Source organism: Lynx canadensis, chromosome F1 (genome assembly GCF_007474595.2).
Source record: "Lynx canadensis isolate LIC74 chromosome F1, mLynCan4.pri.v2, whole genome shotgun sequence".
NCBI lineage: Eukaryota > Metazoa > Chordata > Mammalia > Carnivora > Felidae > Lynx > Lynx canadensis.
In genome coordinates, this window is record NC_044319.2 from 8,490,314 (window position 1) to 8,515,121 (window position 24,808).

Consider the following 24,808-nt stretch of genomic DNA (forward strand, 5'->3'; position numbering starts at 1 on the left):
AGAAAAAAAGATTACTTTTGCAGAGTACTCAATCTCAATTCAATTTTTTTTTCTATTTTTTACTTTAGAGAGAAAGAGAGAGAGAGAGAGAGAGCACAATCAAAGGAGAGGGGAAGAGGGAGAGAGAGAGAGAGAGAGAGAGTATCCCAGGCATGATCCCTGCTAGGCGCTGAGCCTGGCACGGGGCTCAATCTCATGACCCTGGGATGATGACCTGAGCCCAAATCAAGGGTCAGACACTCAACCAACTGAGAAACCCGGGTGCCCTGTAATTCAGTCTTTTGACCCTCTAAATTTCAAGAGGCAAATTCATCAAGAAAATATGAGAGCAGGGACATTTTCACTTTGTCAAAAAAGAATGTAATTCATTCCCCCCTTTCTTCTAAATATTATTTTTCATAGTTTACATAGTCCTTGCTTATATGCAAAAATATTCTTCCTGACATTTCTTCTAATCAAATCTGTCTTTTGAGGGGCAACACGAACCCAGTCTTCTATTAGAAATCCAAGAGAGAGCTTGTCCATAGGTACCTCTGTCTACTTCGTGATTGGTAGTTGGTTGCCTCTAATAAACATTTGGCATTTGACCACAGCTGTCTTTGCCAGCCCGATTGTCAAAGAAAGAGAGCAGGCCTGTGGCTTCCTAGTATAATGATGAGAGAAGAAACTTATGTTGATGAGGATGATGACGATGAGGAGGAGGAGGAGAAGGAGGAGGAGGAGGATAGCAGTATTATGGGTACACATTTAATTAGCATTGATTCATCAATCCTCACCCCTGGTAAGATGTATACTATTAGTATTATCTCCATTTTACAGATGAGAAAACTGAGTCTCAGAGTTGTAAAGGAAGTTAACCTGTTCATACAATTTGCAGGTAGCACAGCCAGGATTCAAACAAATTTGGCCTCAGTTCATGCTCTTAATCCCTTTGCCATATGCATTGAAATTAAAATGTGCTGACAGTTGGAAGCAATTTGTAAAAGTTCCTGATCAATTTAATGGGTTCATCTATTTGTCTCTGACAGGGAACTGGCTCTTTTTTTTTTTTTTTTTTTTTTTTTAAGTTTATTTTGAGAGAGGGTGAGAGAGAGTAAGCAGGGGAGGGGCGGGGCAGAGAGAAAGAGAATATCCCAAGCAAGCTCCGCACTAATGGTGGGGCTCAAACTCACTAACCATTGAGATCTCAACCTGAGCCGAAACCAAGAGTCAGATGCTTGACTGACTGAGCCCGAGCCACCCAGGCACCCCAGAAACTGGCTCTTTAACTTAAGTGAGGAAACTTACCCAGTTCTGAAAAGTGATGATTATTTCCAGACTTCAGTGATTTTGTAGCTGGAAGAAATCTTACAGATCACATGCCTCTAACTTCTTGTTTGAAGGGTGAAGGAAATAAGACTCAGAGAGAGCCTCAGTGACCAGGCATGCCCAGTGACCAGGCATGCTCAGTGTTCTGTCATCCCATGCTGAAATTTTCCTCACCCTAGGGCTTGAGAGTGAACACAGTCTAACCCTTCACAGCTCAATGGCACACTGATGAAGATGACAGATGACAGACTGATTGATCAATAGATGGGTGCATGTGTATATATCTTCTTTTGGAATGTTGGAGCTATCTGAGAGCTATCTGAGTCTTTTGACCTTAAATTTAAATCGTCCCACAGAGGTTTAGTATTTATTGGAGTTACTTTATATATTCTCTTGTCCCTCTTGCTGCCTAGCTTTTTCTATTAGTTTCTCTGCTTTTAACGTTCTATTTTTCACCGAAGTTGCTACTGCAAATAGTGCGAAAGCAGTTAATCAAGTGTGTTAAAACCATGCTTAATATAAAAATAAATAGACTCCAAGTGAATGCTTAGGGAAACTTTATTAAGTAAGATGGATATGTTTTTTACATGTGGCTTCTGGGACTGATGTTACCTTTTAGAAACCAGATTGTTTTTGTTTTTGTTTTTGTTTTGTTGTTTGATTTGTTCTTTGTTCCTTCTAGGTCATGGTAAATAAGCTTCATGGATAAATAATATCTGAATAAAGATAAAAACAACTGAATACCTTTTGATGATCACATTTTCAGTCTAGAACACGCATCCTCTTTTTACATGGAGTTTAATTTTTTTTTTCTATTGTGGAAATTATGACTCAGAAAAAAATTGAAACTTTCAAAATAAAACCACAGAGCTCACTTTCAATTCCCAGTTTCCTAATCTCATTCCTTGGGATACAGTGAACTGAGAGGCGGTGCGACTTTGCAGAGAAAACACCTCTACTCATAGCAATGAACCTTAATTCATCCCCCACCAGAGCTGACTGTTGCCACGTCCTGGGGTGTTGGAGGTACTAATGGGTGTCAGAAGTTTCCACATCTGTCTAATCTGACCTACTTTAAACCATTAAACTGATAATCCAAGGGTTTACAAGCTGCCACTATACATCTCAGAACAGCTTATTTTCCATTCCTAGACACTGTCAGGTGAACAAAGGGCAAACAGTAACAAAACAAAAAGTCATAAAAGTATAACTATTTTCAGTTTTCTATAGTTAGATGAAATGTGTTCGTTATGTGAAACGATTTAGCTGTTGTTACGGTCTTTGGAGGGCCGATTATAACACCTTCATTTTCCGAATTCCGAACCAGTTGAGAACCACAACTAAAGCGTAAGGCAGAAAGAAGTCACAGCATCAGCTGCGTTGCAGGTACAGCTATTATTGAAGAATGTTCATGCGCACATAAACTTTAATCCTGAAACCCAGTCCTCATCAGTCTTACTCGCTCTCTCGGGCAGGTCTCTCACACAGCAGAGTTAGATGTGGGCTTCCCAATGGAAGGAGGATGGGCCCACAACCGATTGCTCATTTCCCAGTTCTTCTGCCTGATCAGTCAACCCAGGCCTGGAGTGGCAGGTGTGAGGAGCAGAAAGGTGTAGGGGACTGAGGCAGTGGTGCTCCCTCTGAAGAAAAACAAAAAACAAACCAAAACATGGGGAGTGGAGAATAAACATCCCTCAGCATTGGGGGTACGTGTGGATATTTGAAGTCCAAGCTTTATTATCTGTGTATGGTGCTTTACGTATGTTGTATCATTTAACCTTAAAATCATTACCCCGGCCCAGCCCCAACCCCACCCTATGAACACTGTAAAGGAGTAATTATAAATATTATTATCACCACTTACAGGTGACAAAGCAGCCTTAGAGAGGTTGCTTACTTAGCTCAAAGCAACATGGATGGTCATAAGAAGAGCTGAGTCAGAAACCCATTCTTCCCACTTCTCCAGTTTCTGGTGAACAGTTTCTCATGTTAATAAGTCTGAAAAATACTCATCCAGGCAAATAAAATTTCTCATTTGAAAACCATTCTGAAGCTGTGTTGGTGAGAATTTGGCAATTCACTGATATAGGGTTTAGACTGTGATTTTTGTTAACTTTTTATTTTGGAATGATTTCAAGCTTTTAAAATTAAAACGTTAAACATTTCTGTTTAAATAATTAAAATAAATTGTTCTAATGTTCATTTATTTTTGAGAGAGAGACAGAGAGAGACAGAGCATGAGTGGGGGAGGGGAAGAGAGAGAAGGAGACACAGAATCTGAAGCAGGCTCCAGGCTCTGAGCTGTCAGCACAGAGCCCGACGCAGGGCTTGAACCCACGAACTGTGAGATCATGACCTGAGCTAAAGTCAGACACTCAACTTACTGAGCCACCTAGGTGCCCCTAAATAATTTTAAACAGAAAAGATGCAAAAAATAGTTCTGAGAATTCCCAGATGCGCTTTTACTCAGCTTCCGCTAATATAAACATCTCATAGAATTCTAGTAAAATTACCAAAAACAGGAGATTGATATTGGTACACTATTTTTTTTTAATTTTTTTTTTAACGTTTATTTATTTTTGAGACAGAGAGAGACAAAGCATGAACGGGGGAGGGTCAGAGAGAGGGAGACACAGAATCTGAAACAGGCTTCAGGCTCTGAGCTGTCAGCACAGAGCCTGACGCGGGGCTCAAACTCACGGACCGCGAGATCATGACCTGAGCCGAAGTTGGCCGCCCAACCGACTGAGCCACCCAGGCGCCCCAGTACAATATTAACCAAACCACAAACCTTACTCCGATTTTACCACTGTTTTCAGTACTGACTGTGACTTTTTTTTGAGGACAGCAACTGTATTACATTCATTTTCATTTCCACAGTGCCCATCAGTAAGTCTGATTTAGAGTCGGTGATCCTAGTTGTTTGTGGACCGAGTCCGTGAATGACTGGATGTTGAGCTCCATGACACCACTTCTGTGTGTTTGTGTGTATATGCGTGCCACAGGTTTAGAGACACACAGCGGTTATGATTTGCATGAATGTTATTCAGAACTAAATTCCACATCAGGCTTTGTAAAGCATAGTTCTTTCAAACCGTGAAAACTTCTCAAAAGCAGGAGATAGTGTACTAATCAGACTGAAACATAGATACGGTGGAAATGGGCCGAGAGCTACAGTGCTGCGCGCATCTGATCATGTGGGTACGAATCACCCTTGAGTAAATGCCTGGGCAAGAGAAGCCTCAGTTGCTGGCAGTTGGTCCTGCTTTTCTAGGTGGGTTAAAGTTCACAATAAACCAAATCATAGAAAGTCTCTTGCTTGAAGAGGAAATCCACACAGACACTTTTAAGGTTTCTCTTTTCTTTTGCACTGAGTTCCATAGAGAAGACACTAACGAAGGGAGAATTTTGCTATTACAGTGGTTTCTGGCAGCTTCAAAAATAAACACTCTTTTATGTCGACCTTTATAACCAAAGAATGTGAAACCAGGAGAGAGAGGTGCTGTTCAAAGCACAGAATTCCTTTTAGTGGCTTAATGGAGTTTAAAGTGGCCACTTTGCTTACTGTTTTCTCCATCGTCTTTTAACCAAAATAAAATATCAATATGATGAAGTGTAGAAAGGCAAGAATGTGGTATTATACTCAGTTGGGGAAAGCTGGTGTAATTGTTACAAGAACTGATTTTTCTAAAAAGTTCAACTTTTAAAGGGTTTTAATTATTTTGTTACAGATGGAAGACGTCATAGCACGCATGCAAGATGAAAAAAACGGAATTCCTATTCGTACTGTCAAAAGCTTTCTTTCCAAGATACCTAGTGTCTTCTCTGGTAAGTGTGTATTCGGCACAGCACTCTTTTCTCCACCACCTTTGACATGACTATTTAAAAACAATTGTAGCCACTGAGAATGGAAACTCTCAAACTCATGTATTCACCAACTCCTTATAAAATACTCATGCCAACACCACGTTGGATCCTTGGAGTGACAGTAAAACAAATCCAAAAGACAAAAAAGAAAACAAGTAAAAATCATGACTTTAATTGACTCTGGGTCAGTTGCAAAGACATAATGAACAAATGTGAAATGGCAGAAGATGATATTAAAGATTATATGAAACAATATGGTATAGCTTACATATAGGGATTGAGAGCATGAAAAAATCGATGAGGAGTCAGGAAGGGTTTCCTGGACAGCAGAGGCGAGCTGAGTTTGAAAAGTGAGGACTCCTGTCAGCCTCAAGCCCCCCAGCTGTGTGTGCAGAACTGGGGGTGACCAGGGTGAGGATGTGTAGAGGGAGCAATGTGTGGAGGGGCTGTAGAGAGGGAGCAGGGAGACTTGGGTCAGAGGATGAGGGTCTTGGAAGCCCATCCAATGAATCTAACTGTGACGTGTGGAGAATATGGAGACACACTTTAGACTCTCACAGAGCGCGTAGGCGCTCAGGGTGAACTGGTGTTCAGTGGGGGCTGCCTGTCACTATGGTAGGTCTAAGACCTGTGTGGGAATAGTTTGGGTGCCAACATTCTGATATCCAGGAAGTGAAGGCATAGAGAGGATGCCTTCATTCAACATGAGGATTCAACATGAGGATCTGTTGAATAACTGGGAATATAAGCTTCAGGGGATGTGAGCCAGTGGTGTTGGTTTTGCTTCTCACTTGGGTGGCTGTGAGACAGGGGACTCGGTAACAGAAATAGGCAGACCCCACAGGTCTGATTAAAAGGGACTAGAAAAAAGCCTAGAGACATGGACAGGAGTAAGTTAGAAACCTATGCTCTGACTCCGCGAGACTGAAGCTGTGCCTGAGCTGTGGGGCTTGGGCATGCTGGGCCTGGGCAAGCACAGCTTGGAGAGGAGGCAGAATCAGACAGGCCAGAGCCTTCACAGTGAGTCAGTAGGCTGAGGAGGCTGGTGCAGAGCATGTGGAGGGAGGGTGTTGATGGGGCTCCTGAAGAGGAGTTCTGTGGTGCTTCGTCGTGAACAAGTGTCGAAAGAAGAGCAATGGTTTTCAGCCTTGGTAAGAGGGTAGTAATTACCAGACTGCAGATAGGTAGGCCTACGTGTTTGTGTTTAGTGGCTGAATTTTCTCTGATGGAAAGGGAGAGAGAACAGGGACCAGACAAAAGCTGCCATAGAATGGGGGCGCCTGGGTGGCTCAGTCGTTGAGTGTCTGACTTTGGCTCAGGTCACGATCTCACACTTTGTGAGATCTAGCCCGGGAAGGGCTCTGTGCTGACAGCGCAGAGCCTGGAGCCTGCTTCAGATTCTGTGTCTCCCTCTCTCTCTCTGCCCCTCCCCCCCCCCCCCATGCTCTGTCTCTCTCTCTCTCTCTTTCAAAAATAAATATTTTTTAAAAAGCTGCAATAGAATGAAATTTGCCCTCACAAAATATGCCCCCTTTTTTCTTGTTATTTCCTTTCATGCCCACTTTGTTCCAGTTCCTTGTTCTTCTTTGACAATAGCCTATATTGTCTAACATCTGGGACTGTACCCCATCTCTTCCCTTCTCACCATCTCACTTCCCCACTTCTGGGTCCTTCTGACTGCAGAATTTTGTCCATTCTTCAACTGCTAGTTCAGGGAGCTCTTTGGAGAAAACCATCCTGAGCTTTCATTATCTGTGTTCTCAAAAAAAAAAAAACAAAAACAAAAACAAAAACTTGTCTTTTTGCTTCTCTAATAGCAGTTATTATGCTTTACTTTGTCTTATAATTTTTTTTTTTGCTTTTTTTTTTGTTTTTTGGGGTTTTTTTTGTTTTTTTTTTTTGGTTTTTTTTATGTGTCCTATATCCCCTAGGAAATATTTAACTTCTTGCAGTCAGGAACTTAAAGTTAACTTTACATCTAAACGCAAATACGAAAATTACTCATGTTTTGATGACCTATGAGAGAATTTGCCTCCTTAAATACTCTAATACGAGGGTTACAACTCAAAATGCAGTTAGATTCTAGGCAGATGAATGCTCTAAGTTACCTATCCATCTGCCCTGGGAACTGTGGTCAAGTCAACAGGGCATGGCCTATGTAAAGGCACTGCGGTTGAGGAATTCTTAATGACAGTATCCATAAATGAAAATGGCTGAACAAGAAAAGTTTAGCCCATCAGATTAAGCCGGGCTGCAAGTTTGAGTTACCCACTCTAATAGTAAATCCAAAATTTTTGGTTGACTTCTTTGAGGAGCAGTACCTCATACGATTCCATAAAAATTCATACCATTCTGACGTAGCATCCTGTTGGAAGAACTCTTGCTTGACAATATTAAGACCTTAATTAAAAAGTAAGATTGGAGGGGCCCCTGAGTGACTCAGTTGGTTAAGCGTCTGACTCTTGATTTTGACTCAGGCCATGATCTCACAGTCGTGGGATCAAGTCCTGCATTGGGCTCTGTGCTAGGCATGGAGCCTGCTTGGGATTCTCTCTCTCTCCCTCTGTCTCTCCCCTGCTTGCACTCTCTCTCTCTCTAAAAAAAAAAAAAAAAAAAAAAAGAAAAAATTAAGGTAAGATTGGACATATAGATGAAGAATGTTCATTAACATAAAACAACAATGGTAGTTACTACATAAAGAGAATATCCATGACATCTTCATATTAATATAATTAGTTTCTAAGTATCATTCTGTGTTTCCTGGGAACTTTTCAGGAGCTCTCTGCCTCACAGGTTTAATGAGATGTTTTTCTATAGATTTAATTGGCATAATAGTATTATGTCTAGTATTTACCAACCTCTTCTTCTTCATATCCCCAAATTATAATGGTATAAAGCCTCATCTGCTTGACTAGCAGTTTTTGGTATTTGTGGTAATTTTTCTCCCCTGATATTTCTTACAGTGATTTGGGATTAATTCCTGTGTTCTTGCGTGGCCCCAGTTGACACCTGCTGCTTGCTCTCCTTCCTCTGTCTGCCTCTCCCTCTGCTCTCTAGGAGGGCCCCATATTCTACTGCAGAGCTCCTAACGAAACAAGGAATCCACTAGCTTCACGACCCTTAGCAGAACCAGAAACCGGTTGCGATGAACGAGTGATGTCACATGTGAGAGGAGGGTGGCGTGATTGTTGGGAGTCTGTCTTGTGTGGACTGTTCCACAAGGGAAACGTGTCTCAAGTATTGTTAGCCCAGCTCTTTCAGGTCACCCATTGATGCTCCCTAAAGTCTTGGTGGTCAACACATGGTCGCTGGACCAGTTGTGTCAGTATCACCTGGAAACTTACTAGAAACAGAGTGTGTGGGCCCACCCCAGACCCACTAAATCAGAACCTCAGTTTTAACACCAAAGCCTAAGAAGTGTGCCTTAGGCAGGGCACTGGAATGAGTTCTAGGCCACACCTGTGTTTCATCCAGGGCACTGAATGCAGTCATCAACTTGCTTGTGCAAAATTTTCTCAGGCTTTCAAGGGCTCTGATTATTATTATTTTTTTCTTTTCTACAATCTGGCCTCAATCGAGCCTATCCCCATCCTTTCTGAGGTTAGGTATGATGATATAGAAGCCTTTGGATTAGGTAGAGAAATGATTATTTACATACTACTTTGTTAACTTTTGAAAAATATAAATTGAGGATATTTACATCATGTTCATTACATTGCTTATGACAGGGTCCATGGCATACACTTCTTCTATAATAATACTAAGAAAATTTTGTCTTTGATGATAAACTTGACTTTTTCCTTTTTTAAAACAAAAAGAAATGTGTAACTTCTATTTTTCTTTTCTTGTATTCTCTAGTTTCTAGAAAGCTCATTGCGAAATTGAACATCTCATTGGTACTTTCTCACCTGACTCATCACTGACATATCCACCTTCTTTTTTCTTCTAATTGTTTTTATTTTTGTCTGTCTTTTCTTGCTGCTGTTGTTTTAATCTGGTGTGTGTGTGTGTGTGTGTGTGTGTGTGTGAGAGAGAGAGAGAGAGAGAGAGAGAGAGAGAGAGAGAGAAACAGAAAGACTAGTGGGATTAATATTATAAATCGCTTCAAGTCATGTTTTAAAGATAGATAAGGAATAAATCCAGAAGTATCTGAGAAGTGTCCGTGTACTTAGGAATTGTTTTGTCCAGAATCTTCACCATTCAAGTGGGGCTACATCTTGCCTTTGAACTCAAACTCTCCATCACAATATAAAATGAAAGATGAAGCTCAAATAATACTGCATAAAAGTATCATAAAAGTGCTCATTACATTTTTATACAATTGCATCTTCAAATTGGACAAAAATAACTATGAAGCTAAAAATAATAATATTTGCAGATTTTGCTGGGGATTTTCTCTGAATGAGTCTCATAAAACTTACTCCTATGATGTAACTATTGCCCTAGAATTCATATCCTGTAACTTACAATGTTTATTCATCTCTCGCCTGAAAATCCTTGGTAAAGCAAACTGTGACACTGATATCAGCCACAAATCCTTTGTGTTTAAACTCTGAATGGAAGCAGAATATAGATCCAAATCCAGATGGAGCACAAGTTTGTGAATAAGAGGAAATGATTAATTTTACATTTTCCACAACATTTGGTCCGTCTTTGATAGTATTTTACTACTGTACCATTTACCTTTGACTACATGCATATTTGAATGAATTGAAAAACTGACTACAGGGGCGCCTGGGTGGCTCAGTCGGTTAAGCGTCCGACTTCAGCTCAGGTCACGATCTCACGGTCCGTGAGTTCGAGCCCCGCGTCGGCTCTGGGCTGATGGCCCAGAGCCTGGAGCCTGCTTCCGATTCTGTGTCTCCCTCTCTCTCTGCTCCTCCCCCGTTCATGCTCTGTCTCTCTCTGTCTCAAAAATAAATAAACTTTAAAAAAAAAAAAAAAAAAAAAAAGAAAGAAAAACTGACTACATAGTTTTTTAGTTGCTTAACAACAAAATGTTGAAATGGGGCTTTTTTGAGTGCTTTATTTCTGGAAAATACATTACATTTTAATAATATTGAATATTATTTGGATGTAGATTTTTTGTTCATTCATAATCATGGATATTTATAGAGTTTAAGAGTCTAATAAGAATAAATAGGATTTAAGTCCTGATGAGATAAATAATTATTTGTTCAATATTTAATGTTTTAAGAGTTTGAATCATATGTTGGCATTTTCTTTTTAATAATAACGGTTTCTTTTATAAGGGTTTGTTATTTTGGTTTTATATATTAAAATAGCAACTGCTTATGTATCATATTAACAATTACAATAGCTTCTAGCTTTATATTAATTATATATTATATAGTTTTATATATTTAATATATATCTTAAAATATATATAATGATATATATATTTAATATATATAATTACATATTATATGTTTTATATATGTTATATTAATTTTGTATATCATATATATAATGGATGAAAAACATTTATTTCTACTTTCAAGGAAAATGTTAGTAATTTGAAAGCCTACTATCTGGTTAGTAGCTTTTAGTATATCAGTTTTATTCCTTATAACACTTGACGGTAATTAGGAAATAGGGGGTTAGAGAGTTCAAGTTTTTAGTCAAGTTTTGCAGTAAGCAATATTTGCTTACTAATATTCAAACCAAGATCAGTTCAGCTCAAGATCCCACTTCCGCTTTGCCAGAGCTGTGGGTTTCCCCCATAAGTTTCGTCCTTTGCTAGAGCCTGTGTTTTTTCATTATGATGAATGAACACATATCAGAATCTGTAGGATTCTGAGTACTGGGGATGCTTACATTTATCTCCCAGCATGTCCTCATGTCCTCACTCCAGGTAAAAACTGGAATGATTGACAAAAAGACCTGAGCTTTTGTCTGTTTTACCTCTGGGGACCTTCAAGACCTGGGGAAAACAGCTGCATTTTCTTTGCTTCTAAAACACAGAGGTTACACGTAATGATGTCAAAGGTTCCTTTCCACATACATTCTAGAATTCAGAGAACCCAGTGTGGGGGACAGTGTGTGAAAAGGATTACTGGAAGAGAACACAACAGAGTAGACTATTCATGAGATAGCTAGACTGATGAAGCATCAATGGAAATCTTAAAGATATTTTCTCCCTCACCAGCGCCTCCATGCCCATAGCTTTAATGACAATCTTTATTTATTCCTCTGGTGCAGATCTTTTCTCAGAAACTCAACATATTCAACTCCTTATGCAATGCATGTCCCAAAGAAGCCTCAAACTCAACGTGTCACATCTCTTCCACAAATTCACATCTCTTCCACAGCCCCTTCCCTGTTTCCTGACTCAGGAAAGATGGCATATGCCAGAAGTACTGGAATCACCTTGGAGTCACCTTGACCTCTCTTTTACAGCCCTTTCTTCTCCTACCTATTTCATTAACAAGTCTTGTCACCTTTTTCTTCTAAGCAGCCATCAAATCTGTTGGCTTTTTGCCGTCTGCTCTTATATTGCTATAGGCCCATACTGTCATCTCCACTCGTCTGAATTATCACATTGATTCCTAACTGGTTTCCACATCCACTCGGTGCCGTATCCTATCTTTCTCCGCACTGGTATTTTCAAGTTGCAAATCTGATCCATTTAAATCCTTTTCTCATTTTAGAATTAAGATAAAATCTTGAACAAGATTCCCAACAGCAACATAGTTCAGCCCCTACCTACCCATCAGACTCCATCTCTCAGAGGACTCTCTCTTGCTCCCTTGGTTCTAGCCACAGGGGCTACTTTTCATCTCCTACACATCACCATGCTCCCTTTTGCCATGGAAGATTTCCACTGCTAGGCTTTTTCCTCGTTTTTTTGGAATGCTTCTTCCCCTTTCCCCTTTTTTTCAATTTAGACCTACCCATCTTGGGTCTAGGCCAGTTTCCTTTCTTATCTATTCTCATAAAATGAGACTATTTTCTTTTGGAGTACTTTATTCTATTGCATAGTTATAAACTCATTAGTGGTAATATTTGATTAATGTCTATCCTCCAGACAATACGATAAACTATAAGAAGGTTCCATATGCTCAGTTTTGTAACCCCTGCACCAAAAACAATGTCTAACATAGGGGTGTTCATTAAATATTTGTTAAGTGGATAACTAATAATAGTAATTATAGAGGAGATATTTGCATTCATATGAACCATGAAAGTAGTTACACTATTGTGTGGCTTTATCAACACATAAATTATTTGGATTTTTATAAACCTTTTGTCAATGATTGTGGCTTTTAAATTGTGTTTAAGTAAAAAAATTTTTTTTTCTCTGGAATCTAATAATATTATCTTTATTTATAATATAAACCACATGAACAAGAACCTGGAAATTCATTCCATGATGTTCTGAGGTGGGTGTCTAGGGCTGGTTGTAGCAGGTTCTATAGATTTCTGTTTGTTACTAATAAATTACATACGCCATAGGAGCCTCCTGTATTGTGAACATTTTGCCAGGCTTGGAGATACGGAGAAGCGAGACATGGTCTCTGTCCTTGAGGAGACTACTCTGTAGTGAGGAGACGGACAAATAAGGTGAGGTAATTTTCATGTTGGGGTAAACCCAGAGCACTGAGGAGTGTGTGAAGTCTAACCCATGCTCTTGGGGTCAGAGGCATTTCTTGGAGAAGGTGACATCTAAGATTCACTGTAAAGGATGAATCAGAGTTAGGCAGACAAAAGGGGAGCAGTTGTTCAAAAACTCAAGATATGAAAGGGCCTAGTAAGCTCAGGGAACTTCATAAATTGTAGTGACCTTGACACAGGATGAGGCATATGGAGAGTCTAGAGAGGAAGTTAGAACTGAAAGCAGTAGTTAGAATCTTAAGGAAACAGAATTTTATCCTATAAAGAGTCAGAGGCAATTGATGAATTTTAATCAGGGAAATGGCATTATCAAAACAAAATTGTAACATTTTTATTTTATTTTTTGAGAGACAGAGACAGAGCGCTAGTTGGGGAGGGGCAGAGAGAGAGGGATGTGCAGAATCCGAAGCAGGCTCCAGGGTCTCAGCTGTCAGCACAGAGCCCGATGAGGGGCTCAAACCCACGAGCTGTGAGATCATGACCTGAGCTGAAGTCAGACACTTAACTGAGCCACCCAGGCACCCCTCAAAAATTTTAAATGGCAGTTTGTCTGGGAAAAGGTAGGGAGTAAATATCAGTTTATAGACAAGGGAGACAAGGATGGGAGCTGAGGCTGCAATCTAGAGCAAAGATTATAACAGCCTGAGCCTTAGGGCCAGTGGAATTGAAGAAAAAATCAGATGTATGAGAAACTTTAAGGACTGAGAATGGACTTCATTAGTTCAGTGGCAGGATTCAAGAGGGCAGGGTGGGGGTAGGGGAAGTGAGAGGTTAGATCAAGTAAGAAAGAAGGCACTGCCCACAAAGACACCAATATTTATGACCTGAAAATGAATGCACAATGATGCCTTTTACAGATGAACTGGTAAACACAGGAATTCCCCCCCCCATCTCTTTTCATGGAAATGGTGGAGAAGGGATGGTAAATTTTGAACATGTTGAGTTTCAGATCATCCTCACAGAACAACCAGGTAAAATGTCCAGCTGTTGAATATACATATCTGGAATTCACAGGTATTTAGCAGTACAATAAGTACACGAGATCTGGTCTGGGTAACTTGTTGGTTAGAAGCTGAGTAGATGAGATCTCTTTTGGAGTTTTGTGTGGAAGGAGGATATCAGAGGACCAAAGGTGCACTTTGAGTGTGAGCACTTAGGGGTGAGCAGAATATGTGGTTCATATATGGCTGCTCTTTAAGTCCTGGCCTGCAGAACTGTGGCCTCACTTCACTTCATAAAGATCTCATGTAACTGGCTGAGAATCACATTGTTCTGTGTCTGGAAATGTAGCACTCGGGGGAAAAACCCTCCAGTGGTTCTCTTTGAGTCTTAACAAAGAAAACCCATTAGTACATGAGGTTCAAACCCCCCATTAATCTGCTTTATTCAAAATGGATCATGGTCTGTGCACTATAGAAGAATGTGGAGCGAAGCCATCACTGTGTTTGTGATAGATAAGCTTAAAACCAATGCTCGCCAAACCTCAGGTAATAGTTGTAGAAGTATCCACTACCACCTCCCTACTCCCTGTAAATTAATTTCAATAGCAGGGAATAAACCAGAATTCTCCTCTCAGTTTTTTTTGTTTTGTTTTGTTTTGTTTTGTTTTTGTTGTTGTTTTTGTAAATGATGTGGGTTTTCATTAAGCAGCCCACTGGGATCAGAAAAGTCTGCAGGACTGCCTGTTGGCAACTATCAAATAAAAATGCCCCTATTAAATCAGTTATTTAACATATTTGAAGGTTCAACTTACTGAACAAATTTTCAGGAGCCAAAAAGGCTGGTGCCTGTTCTAAATCACCAAGCACTGTAAATAGAGGAGAAAATGGTAGAAACTAAGAGGGACTTCTAGTCAGCCGTTCCTGCATTTCTGTCTTTTGTCTTTTATTAGCTTGAGAAGGTTCTCCATCAGAAACCTGTTGATAATTAGTTGAATCTCATTGCTGTCCTTCTTTTGCAACTTAATTCCATTTCTCATCAGAATTAGTCACTTTTTAAAAAATGTTTATTTATTTATTTTCGAGAGAGGGAGAGAGAGAGAGAGAGGGAGAGAGAGAATCCCAAGCAGGCTCGGCACTGTTAGCATAGAGCCCGATACAGGGCTAAAACCCACGAACCATGAGATCATGACCTGAGCTGAAACCAAGAGTCAGACACTTAACCCACTGAGCCACCCAGGTGTCCCTGATGAGTCACTTTTAATGTGATTTCGTGTAAAGCACTTACCACCAATTGGCAAGACCAAAATTTATGGTCAGAAAAGTTGTCTAATAGTTTGTATGTTGTGTGTGTGGGTTTGGCTGGTCTCAAGTCTTTTTTTTCTTTTTAGACTACTTTACATATGTAGGTATTATTAACATAAGAAAGCTATACATATTTAATGTATACAACTTGATGACTTTGGAGATAAGTATAAACTGGTGAAACCATCAGCAATATGTATGCCATAAACATATCCATCACCTCCTGAGGTTTCCTCCCACCTTATTTTATTTATTTATTTATTTATTTATTTATTTATTTATTTATTTATTTATGAGTGATAAGAACATTTAACATAAGAGCTACCCTCTTAGCAAATATTTTTAAGTATACAATATAATATTGCTAACTTTAGGCACTATGATCTTGTAGATCTCTAGGACTTACTCGTCTTGTATAACTGAAACTTTGTACCATTTCTCCCTTTCCCAGCTGCTGACAACCGCTGTCTACTCTGTGCTTCTATGAGTTTGACCAACTTAGATTCCTCATATATATGCTATCATGTATTTGTTCTTTTGTATCTGGCTTATTTCACTTTAGCATAATGTTCTCCAGGCTCATGCATATTGTCACAGAAGTCAGGATGTCCTTCTTTTCCAAGACTGAATATTATTCTGTTGGTCTCTGGTCTTAAGGCTCAGAAAAACACTTTAATTCTCTAGAATTTATTCTGACCATTTTTTTCTCTCTCTGTCCTACTTTTTCTCTTAACATGTTTGATGTCAAAAGGAGTGACATGTTTAGTTACTCCAATGCATCGAAATAGGAATTGTTATATTTTATAGTACTGGATATAGAATCATTACTTATATTTTATTATTAACTTGACTGTCTAACAATGTACACTGTTCTCTGTGTTTCCTTGCTGTTTTCAGTCACGTATATGAAAATTGGGCAGTGTATATGAGCTTAAAAATCAAGTTGCCTTTAAATGTAATAATATAAAGATGTCCTGCCTCTTCTCCTTTATTCCTCTAAGGGTTATATTCATGTTTATTAGTGTCATAGAGGCACAATCTGTAGGTTTAACTTTGTCATGTGGATAGTTGTAGAGGTAAGAATTAAAAAGAGCCAGCTTGATGATATGGTCTAAGCCATACAGGTTTTAATAAGTACATATTTTACCTCTAACTGTTTTTGAGAATAACTTTCAAGATGCCTTGTATGACTTAACCCTGATTGTATTTGGAATCAATTTAAAAACAATAAGAATGAGTAATCTGGAATGTTTTTCTGTGGAGCCTGTAAGACTATCTGGGTAATTATAAGATGCTTCTAAGAGTCTAAGATGTTCCTTTCTGAAACTGACAGCTTACTGTGAAATATATATATATTTTTATCTACTGTTGGAATGGATATCATGGGGTATACAGAAACTCAGAAAGAGATTGATTTTCAAAATAATTATAAAATATGCTGGCAGAAATTATGCTTGTAATATTTTGTTTTTATGATGTCCCAAAGAAAATTCAAGAATGCAAAAGGGAAATTTATGGGTGGTAAATAAGAAAGAAAAAAAGTACCCTAAAAAAATATTGGCAGTTTTTAAAGCTGAGTTCTGAAAAAATAAGTTCTTGGAGAAAACAAGATGCTAACTAGATCTGTGAGAGGAACATTTGCAAAAAGCCCATCCTTTCTTTGTCATCTCCTTGCCACACCCTCTCTGACAAAGTGACAAGGTGACTGGCACATAGTAACTACACAGTCAGCCAAATGGGGGAATGAGAGGAGAAGCTGAACTGTCACATAATCAACTAGGTGTTTAAATTATCTTTGCTGTGAAAGGTTCTTCACTCCCTCTTCGTTGTCACTCTTTCCTTATTGTAAAATAGCACCAGTAAGTGATTAGAAACAGCAAAGAATTCTAATCTCAGCTGCTTGGACATTCTGGCATATGTTCTAGATAATTCTTTTTCTAATAGCTCAATGCTATTGGGAAATGATAAGGTTAGATATTTATTGGGGGAAATGATGAGGTTAAGACATTTGTTGGGCTCTTTCTGTATTTATAGGGAAATGATTTATTATGTAATATGGTTGGATCAATTTGTTATGACTAAGATGAATGGCAGGCTTTTACTTACCTTATTTTCACCAGAATGTTAGAAGAAACATTTCAAGTTGAGCAATATATAAATGCTGATTTTAGCTTTAGCTTCTTTATTTTTATTTTTTTAAGTTTATTTATTTTGAGAGAGAAAGAGGAGAAGGAGCAGAGAGAGAGGGAGAGGGAGAATCCCAAGTAGGCTCCGTACTGTCAGAGCAGGGCCTGACATGGGGCTTTATCTCATGAACCATGAGATCATGACCTGAGCTGAAACCAAGAGTTGGACGCTTCACTGACCGAGCCATGCAGATACCCCACTTTAGCTTTTTTAATAGACATATCAACGAGGACCATTAACTGTTTCTCTGTCCAGGTAACTGGAACATGGTGGTTCTGCTTCCCTGTAGTGCTTTCTAAACATCTTATTTTGCCATTTTATATTTTAAGTGAATATTGTTGTGATTGGGGTTGATTTTGTTCTCCAGATTACTCCATTCCAAGGAGGAAAAACTCTGTCCAAATACACAAGTATGTCTATCAAAGTCTACAAATAAGACTTCTCTCTGACTACCAACCACATTGGTTGTCTGGAATGGTTCTGTTACCTTATCTTTTATTCAGAATACCATGGCTTCTCCCTCTGATGTCTCCCTAGAGGAAAGCCTCTTTCCAACACAACTGACCCATTTTATTGCTGTATGACCAACAGCTGTAAATAAATCTCTGGAGATAGATTTCTCTATTTAAGATTATATACAGACCTCAAGAGTAAATCATTACAGTGGGCCATATGCTACTTTACTGGACAGATATGCCCGTGCCTACAGAATACTGGATTTCTATTCTTAAGGAGCTCACTAGAAAAGAACTATGTGTATGAACTTACAGTTCTCCTGTCCCTCCCTGGGAATCTGATGGGATTCATAGTTAAATACAGAGTGAATGGGCAAACACATAGCCAAGATTCTATGAAGGAATGAGCTTACTGATGTTGTAACTTCTTTTTGAGACGTTATGAAAGGGGCAATTGATATCATTTATTTAGAATTTCTACATGGCAAAGTTGGGACTATTTTGGCATGGTTAAGGGACAACAGAAAAGGAAGAAAACATACTGCAGTCATAAACAAACAATGTTCTGGAAGTCTGGGGAATCCCAGCTGGTGCTGAATTTTATCTTAGCATTTAAGAACTATCTTTATAGGCATCTGGACTCTTCAGATTTACAGAGGATGCCAGATTGTACTAAAAAGTGACAATTGAAGCCAAAAAAGAAAAAAATTGAAAGATGAGGACACCAGAATATGTGAAAGTCCTGAAAGTTATCAATACAGATAAGATTTAGCCACATAGAAAGCTAATTATTTTTAAGACATAAAACAAAATCAAGCTTTAGGATGACAGGTTCAGCACTACAGTTGAGACCTGTGAAATGAATCAGAGGGCCACCAATAGTCTAGTCTCCTCAAGTCACTGCTCCAATGTGTTCCTCTGATGAACAAGACCACATGAGGTTTTGAGTAAGGCATTGAAGATGACACGGAAGGAAATTGGAGAGAAATAGAAAACCATCCTACCCATATTCAAAACCAAATGAAAATGAGCTCCTCAGAATTGAGACCATTTCATGCCATTTTTTAAGAATCAAACCTCAGGGTTGACTTAGCAGAGTTTGGAAAGATCAGTAAAAGGGTATCCCTTAAAAAGGTAGCTTTTACAGTAAAGAGATATGAAGAATTTATAGACTAAGTAATTAAATGGTAGAACTTGATACTGGTCCTGTGTTAAAAATACAGTTTGAAAAGAGATAAGTAGACAATAACACATGCACAAGAGATGACAAGGAAAAAAGGGGATATTTAGGCTTTGTCTTTTTTTGTTTTGTTTTTGATGTTGATGTTACTGGGAAAGTCACTATTTCTGTGTGTGACACATAGAAAATGAGCAATAATTAGAAACATTATTATAGTTATGCTTTATATTATGATGATGATTTTTACTACCCCTTCCAGAGGCTTGGTTTTGGCCTGGATTTGGAATTCTCTTCCTTACTAGGCAGCTAATATGTTGCAAGACCAAGGAATTATCTATGTTGGATGCTCTGTAACATCTGGTACAAGGTCTGCTTAGTAGGTACTTAAAAGGTATTAACTTAAGTCCTGTCACTTTAATTAAATAATAATCATTCTTCACATTGTCAAAGTGCCTTATAGCCTTAAATACTCTTTAATGTGTCCTATCTTTTATTCCTCACAACAAAATAGCTGTACATATATATCAAAGTGAAATCTTTTAGGGACATAAAGATTTGTTGATTGGTCTTTTCACATCTTACCATTTGAACTTAAAGATCATTACATATTAACATTGGTTTTCTTCCTTAAATAAATCATATTTTTACTTTAAAAAAAAACAATTTAATGTTTATTTATTTTTGAGAGAGAGAGAGAGAGAGACAGAGTGCCAGCAGGGGAGGGGCAGAGAGAGAGGGAGACACAGAATGCAAAGCAGGCTCCAGGCTGTCAGCACGGAGCCCAACATGGGCCTCAAACCCATGAACTGTGAGATCATGACCTGAGCTGAAGTCTGGTGCTTAACCAATTGAGCCACTCAGGTGCCCCACATTTTTACTTTCTTAACTAATTTCTGTGTTATTATAATGTCAGTACTCAGGGGATTGTGCCATCTGGACATTTACTAAAAGAACAAAAGAGTGAAAGTCACAAGCAATCTTGCAAATTTATCTTGAGAGATTTCACTGATGCAGACATTTTCATTTTGTAGTAATCAACTCTGGAAATTATTTCTCACAAATGTCAACTTGTCTTTAAGTCAACAGACCTGAAAAGCTTAATTTTGTTCCTTGGTTAGTTATTTTCTAAAAACCTAGAAATGATAGGTTGCGAAAGAAAAGCCTATTAAAGAAGAGCTTATTTGTTTGAATTAATCCATTAACATTGCTTTCTTTTGAGAGGAAATCCAAATTAACCGTAGAGTTAGACATTTAGTTAGGATGACACTAAAGTCTTCATTATCCCCAAGTATGAATAAATCTTGATGACTGAATTGTGAGCGTGGAGGTGTTTTGTGAAATAATGAATTATTATTCACACATGTTCAAAGTGTGTCTATCATCTATGTTTTGTGCTGTCTTTTTATCCTGATGACACCATCTGGTTTTCCCTTCATTCCTCTCTCTGAGAACATATGTAGAATGGCTTGTAAATTCTCACCTCCCAGAACTCTAGGATAGAGAGCTTTTTAATCCTTTACTCCCTCCCATCCCAGCCTGCCATAATCATTTGTACCTGTGGGTTTACCTAGCACTGCATTCTTCTTCATGGAATTTCTTTTACCTGACATTTTATCCTCAATGGGCACATGATGTGATTCTTACTAGAGGCTGTAAGCATCTGGACAATGAGAATAATCTTTCATTTCAATTTGTATCCTCCGTAGTACTCAGTAGAAGACACTCAGCAAATGTTAATGACTTCTCCTAGGACAGCTGATGTCCTGGGCATTCAGGTACATTCACAACAAGTTTCACTTCTCGATTCATTGGCAGTGGAAAGAGCACTCAGTCTAATTATTTGCTCTGTTGGCATCCAGCACTGCACGAGGCCTTTATCTCAGGGGGGAGCACGAGAATGATGGCAGTTCTGTTCTGCTGTCTGTTACTGGCTGAGATGGGTTTCAGGATGGAGAATCAGGAAATTGAACACAATCTTCAAATTTCTCCAGAGGCCGAAAACACTCTCAATTTAAATTTTATTATTTGGCTTAAAGGGAATTTTTAGAACATTGGACATCCCCATATTCAAATGTAAATATTCTTCAAAGCCCGTCTGGAATAGTGGAAAGAGACGTGGATTTTAGTCCCATTTCCCATGTTGCAGAGAACATTATATGTTTAAATGACAGTTCTGTCTCTGATGCATATATGAATATGAAAACATTTAGGTCAAAGAAGCTATCATAGCAACTGCTTACATTTAATGAGTGCTTACAATGTACTTGGCACTCAGTAAATATTAACCTTTTAGATGTATTATTTTTTTTTTTAATTTTTTTTTTTCAACGTTTATTTATTTTTGGGACAGAGAGAGACAGAGCATGAACGGGGGAGGGGCAGAGAGAGAGGGAGACACAGAATCGGAAACAGGCTCCAGGCTCTGAGCTATCAGCCCAGAGCCCGACGCGGGGCTCGAACTCACGGACCGCGAGATCATGACCTGGCTGAAGTCGGACGCTTAACCGACTGCGCCACCCAGGCGCCCCTTAGATGTATTATTTTTATATTAGTGTTCTTACAAAGATAAGTAAAAGAGTAGTTAAATAACTTTCCCCAGGTAATACCATTAGTAAGCAGTAGAGTTGACATTTGAATCTAGGTGAATCTAATAATGTGTATATAGTTGTACATATTATGATGGTATAATTATATAATTATATTGTCATATTATATAACATAGCTACATGTTATATGAAGTATAATATATATATATATCATAATCTGATTCCCTAAAATAATTTGAATTAATTTTCCTTCTTTGTTTCATTATGTATTCAGCTAGAAAATGTCTCTTTCTTCACAGAGAAACCAGTCCAGTAAGAGACTTCTCAAGGGAAGGTGGCATGAGTAGTAATCAACTGGCTTTTTTGTTTAGTTTTAAGACTTGATTACAAGTATCAGTTTGTTCACATTAGGACTTTGGTGCCTTATTTGGTGAGAAAGTCCCATGTTTATTTAGGAGAAGGAGAAGAAAAACAGCATGCTAACCTGTGCTGAAGAAGTATGATGTGGTGCAAAGAAACACAACAAAACAGAACAAAACAAACAGGACAGTGGCTAGCCTAAAGAAGGAACTGTGTTTGTGTAAACACACTGGAGACCTATCCCTGAACCAGAAACACTGGACCCTCTCCCTTTTGCCTTCCCTCCTTCTTTGCCCTACTCTGACTGAGCAGCAGACACAGGAACAAAGTACCGAATGTTCCCAGAACCTGGGCCAAATCTTGGCCCATCCAAATTCCACAGCAGTATGTCCCTTACTTCTCTCTAAATACCACGATTATCACATTACACGGTTTTCAGACTTGTTCTTATCATTGATCACCACAGGACACATTTGTATCCTTGTTAGCCACTTTTGTCTTTTTCATTTATTCTTTGGGTCAGATTTCATATCATTTGTATAACTGCTCAGCCTGTTTCCAGGGAAACAGTTGTGCTTTTTGTGTAAATATGAGATTTTGTCCTAACTCCCCTTTGTCACATTTTGTTACAATGAAATATTTTGGGTAGTTGTTTATTTTTAAATTTCTTCTTCAAAAATGACGTACTAAATTATTTTTCTGTGCCAATCCCATTTTTCCCCTGTACGCAGGGCTGTATTGAGAAAGGAAAACAGTTGATTTAAGAGTGTTTGTTTAGACTAGGGAGAGCCAGAAGAGGAAAGTTAAGGGCTTGGACTTTCAATTTTGTCTCTAGTCTGTGCTGTGGGATGGACTTAGACCATGACCTCTCTAGCTGGAGGTTTGGAGAATCATTTTCACCAGGTCAAATTTTGCCGTGCAAACAAAAATGAGTTTTGAAAACTACACCCTTTCTTTTGTGGTATTGGAGTTCCTCACTGAGCAAAATTCTCCCCCATATTTATTGCAGAGTGCTGAATTCTCATGTTAAAGAACCTAATGTTCAAAGAATTACCAGGATGTAAATAAAAATCAATTGGCCATTAAATGCAGCGCAGATGAAGGACAATATTCTTTCTTTAAACAGAAACTATACACCCAGCCTCACACTAAATAGATACTAAATGAAGTCCAAAGATCTCTTTAATGTTATTTTCAGTCTAATTATTGTTGGCATAAGCAATAAATTTTCTACCTCGTAATAGTACTGGGATTTTAAACTTCAATAATCATTCCAACCTAAATATGTAGTGGGAGTACCTGTGTATGGAGCTTCAGATCGTCCGCTCAGAGATTGTGCAGTGAAGTATCGAACCAGAAGGTATTTATCACAGCTATGCTAAAATTCTTGTGAGAACAAAATTTCACATTTGAAATAATTAGGTAGGAATGTAAAATGGCATATTGTTAAATGCTGAATTGTTCATGCTGTGGGGTTCAGAGTGGAGTGGAGCCATCAGGAAGGTCTGTGATGGGGGCGCCTGGGTGGCTCAGCGGGTTGATCATCCAACTCTTGATTTTGGCTCAGGTCGTGATCCCAGGATTGTGGGATTGGGCCCCGTGTGGGGTCTGCACTGAGCATGGAGTCTGCTTGGGATTCTCTTGCTCCCTCTTTCTCTGCCCCCCTCTCTGTCTCTAAAATAAAAAAATAAAAAATAAAGGGGGTTTGAGATCAGTGAAAGACTTGTCAAGGAAGAGGAGCGAGGTATGGAAGCAAATGAGGAGCATTCTAGAAGAGAATCAGCCTGAGAAACATCACAGCTGAATCAAATGGAACTATCTGTTCCGCGTATCACGGCAGCTCTGGATACCCCTCTGCGGGGTCCTCCAGGTGGGCTGCCCTATGCTCAGTGTAATCTTAGGATGGGTTGGGTGTTAAGTCACAATTTGAAACCTAAAACTGCCAACTTCAAGTGAATTTGGAGCAGAGTTTGGTGATGGATGTACCATTCCAAGAGTCAACTTAGAAGATGCATTCAAAGGAGTTGCACCAATGATTTAAAAGGTTTGAAAAGCAAACCTTGACAAAAACTTGATGCAAAGAATCATTGGCCTCTTGATCACTCATTCCACAGGTAGGTTTCTTAAGGTGACAAACTAATTTAAAAAAAAAATTTTTTTTTCAACGTTTATTTATTTTTGGGACGGAGAGAGACAGAGCATGAACGGGGGAGGGGCAGAGAGAGAGGGAGACACAGAATCGGAAACAGGCTCCAGGCTCTGAGCCGTCAGCCCAGAGCCCGACGCGGGGCTCGAACTCACGGACCGCGAGATGGTGACCTGAGCTGAAGTCGGACGCTTGACCGACTGCGCCACCCAGGCGCCCCAAGGTGACAAACTAATTTAAAAGGACAATTGTCATGGCCTGTGGATCTATTTTTATGAGATCATGTTTTTTTAGTGACCTTTCTCTCTCAGAACAAGTCCCTTTTAGAAATCTTCCAGGACCCATCTGGGGACATTACTGAGACTATAGACAACTGGATTGTACATGGAACACCTGCTTTCTCCCCTTTATCAAGGACTTGTTAATACAGGGTTAACATGTACTGGGTATAAAACCTTTGGGTTTTAAAGCTTTTTGCCATCAGACCTATTTCTCCTCTTAGCCGAAGCCTTAAAGAACCTAAAAACAGAGTTAAAAATAGAACTAACATTTTCTTTAAAAATTTAAGGAATCTTCCTCTTTTGGATGAGAGCAAGGTTTCCTTTAATATTTGACTTTTTCCCCTTCTCTTTTTGGCAGCCTTCAGATGTACAAATCTCATTGAAGTCATTCCAGGCTGAAAGCATTTATGATCAAATACCAGAAAGCTAAAAATAAGTATTCTACCCTTTCTCTGGAGGTTACTGAATATTTTTCTTAACCTTTCTGGTCAGGTGGCCTTTTAGCAAGAGAGGGATGTTAACGGTTGATGGGGGCAAATGCAGTGGAAGATCAGTAAATAATTCAAAAATAGCTACACTCAGAACCACCCCTTCGTGCTACGCAGTCTGGCTTGTTTAGGA

At 38.9% G+C, this 24,808-nt stretch overlaps 1 protein-coding gene across 1 annotated transcript in view; it reads left to right on the top strand.

The window, feature by feature from the left end:
- RGS7 (regulator of G protein signaling 7) overlaps positions 1 to 24,808 on the top strand; it is a 521,139-nt gene that overhangs the window by 238,860 nt on the left and 257,471 nt on the right. The window contains exon 3 of the mRNA XM_030302853.1: positions 5,040 to 5,136. Coding sequence (XP_030158713.1) covers positions 5,040 to 5,136 — 97 coding nt within the window. The remainder of the gene's footprint in view (positions 1 to 5,039; positions 5,137 to 24,808) is intronic.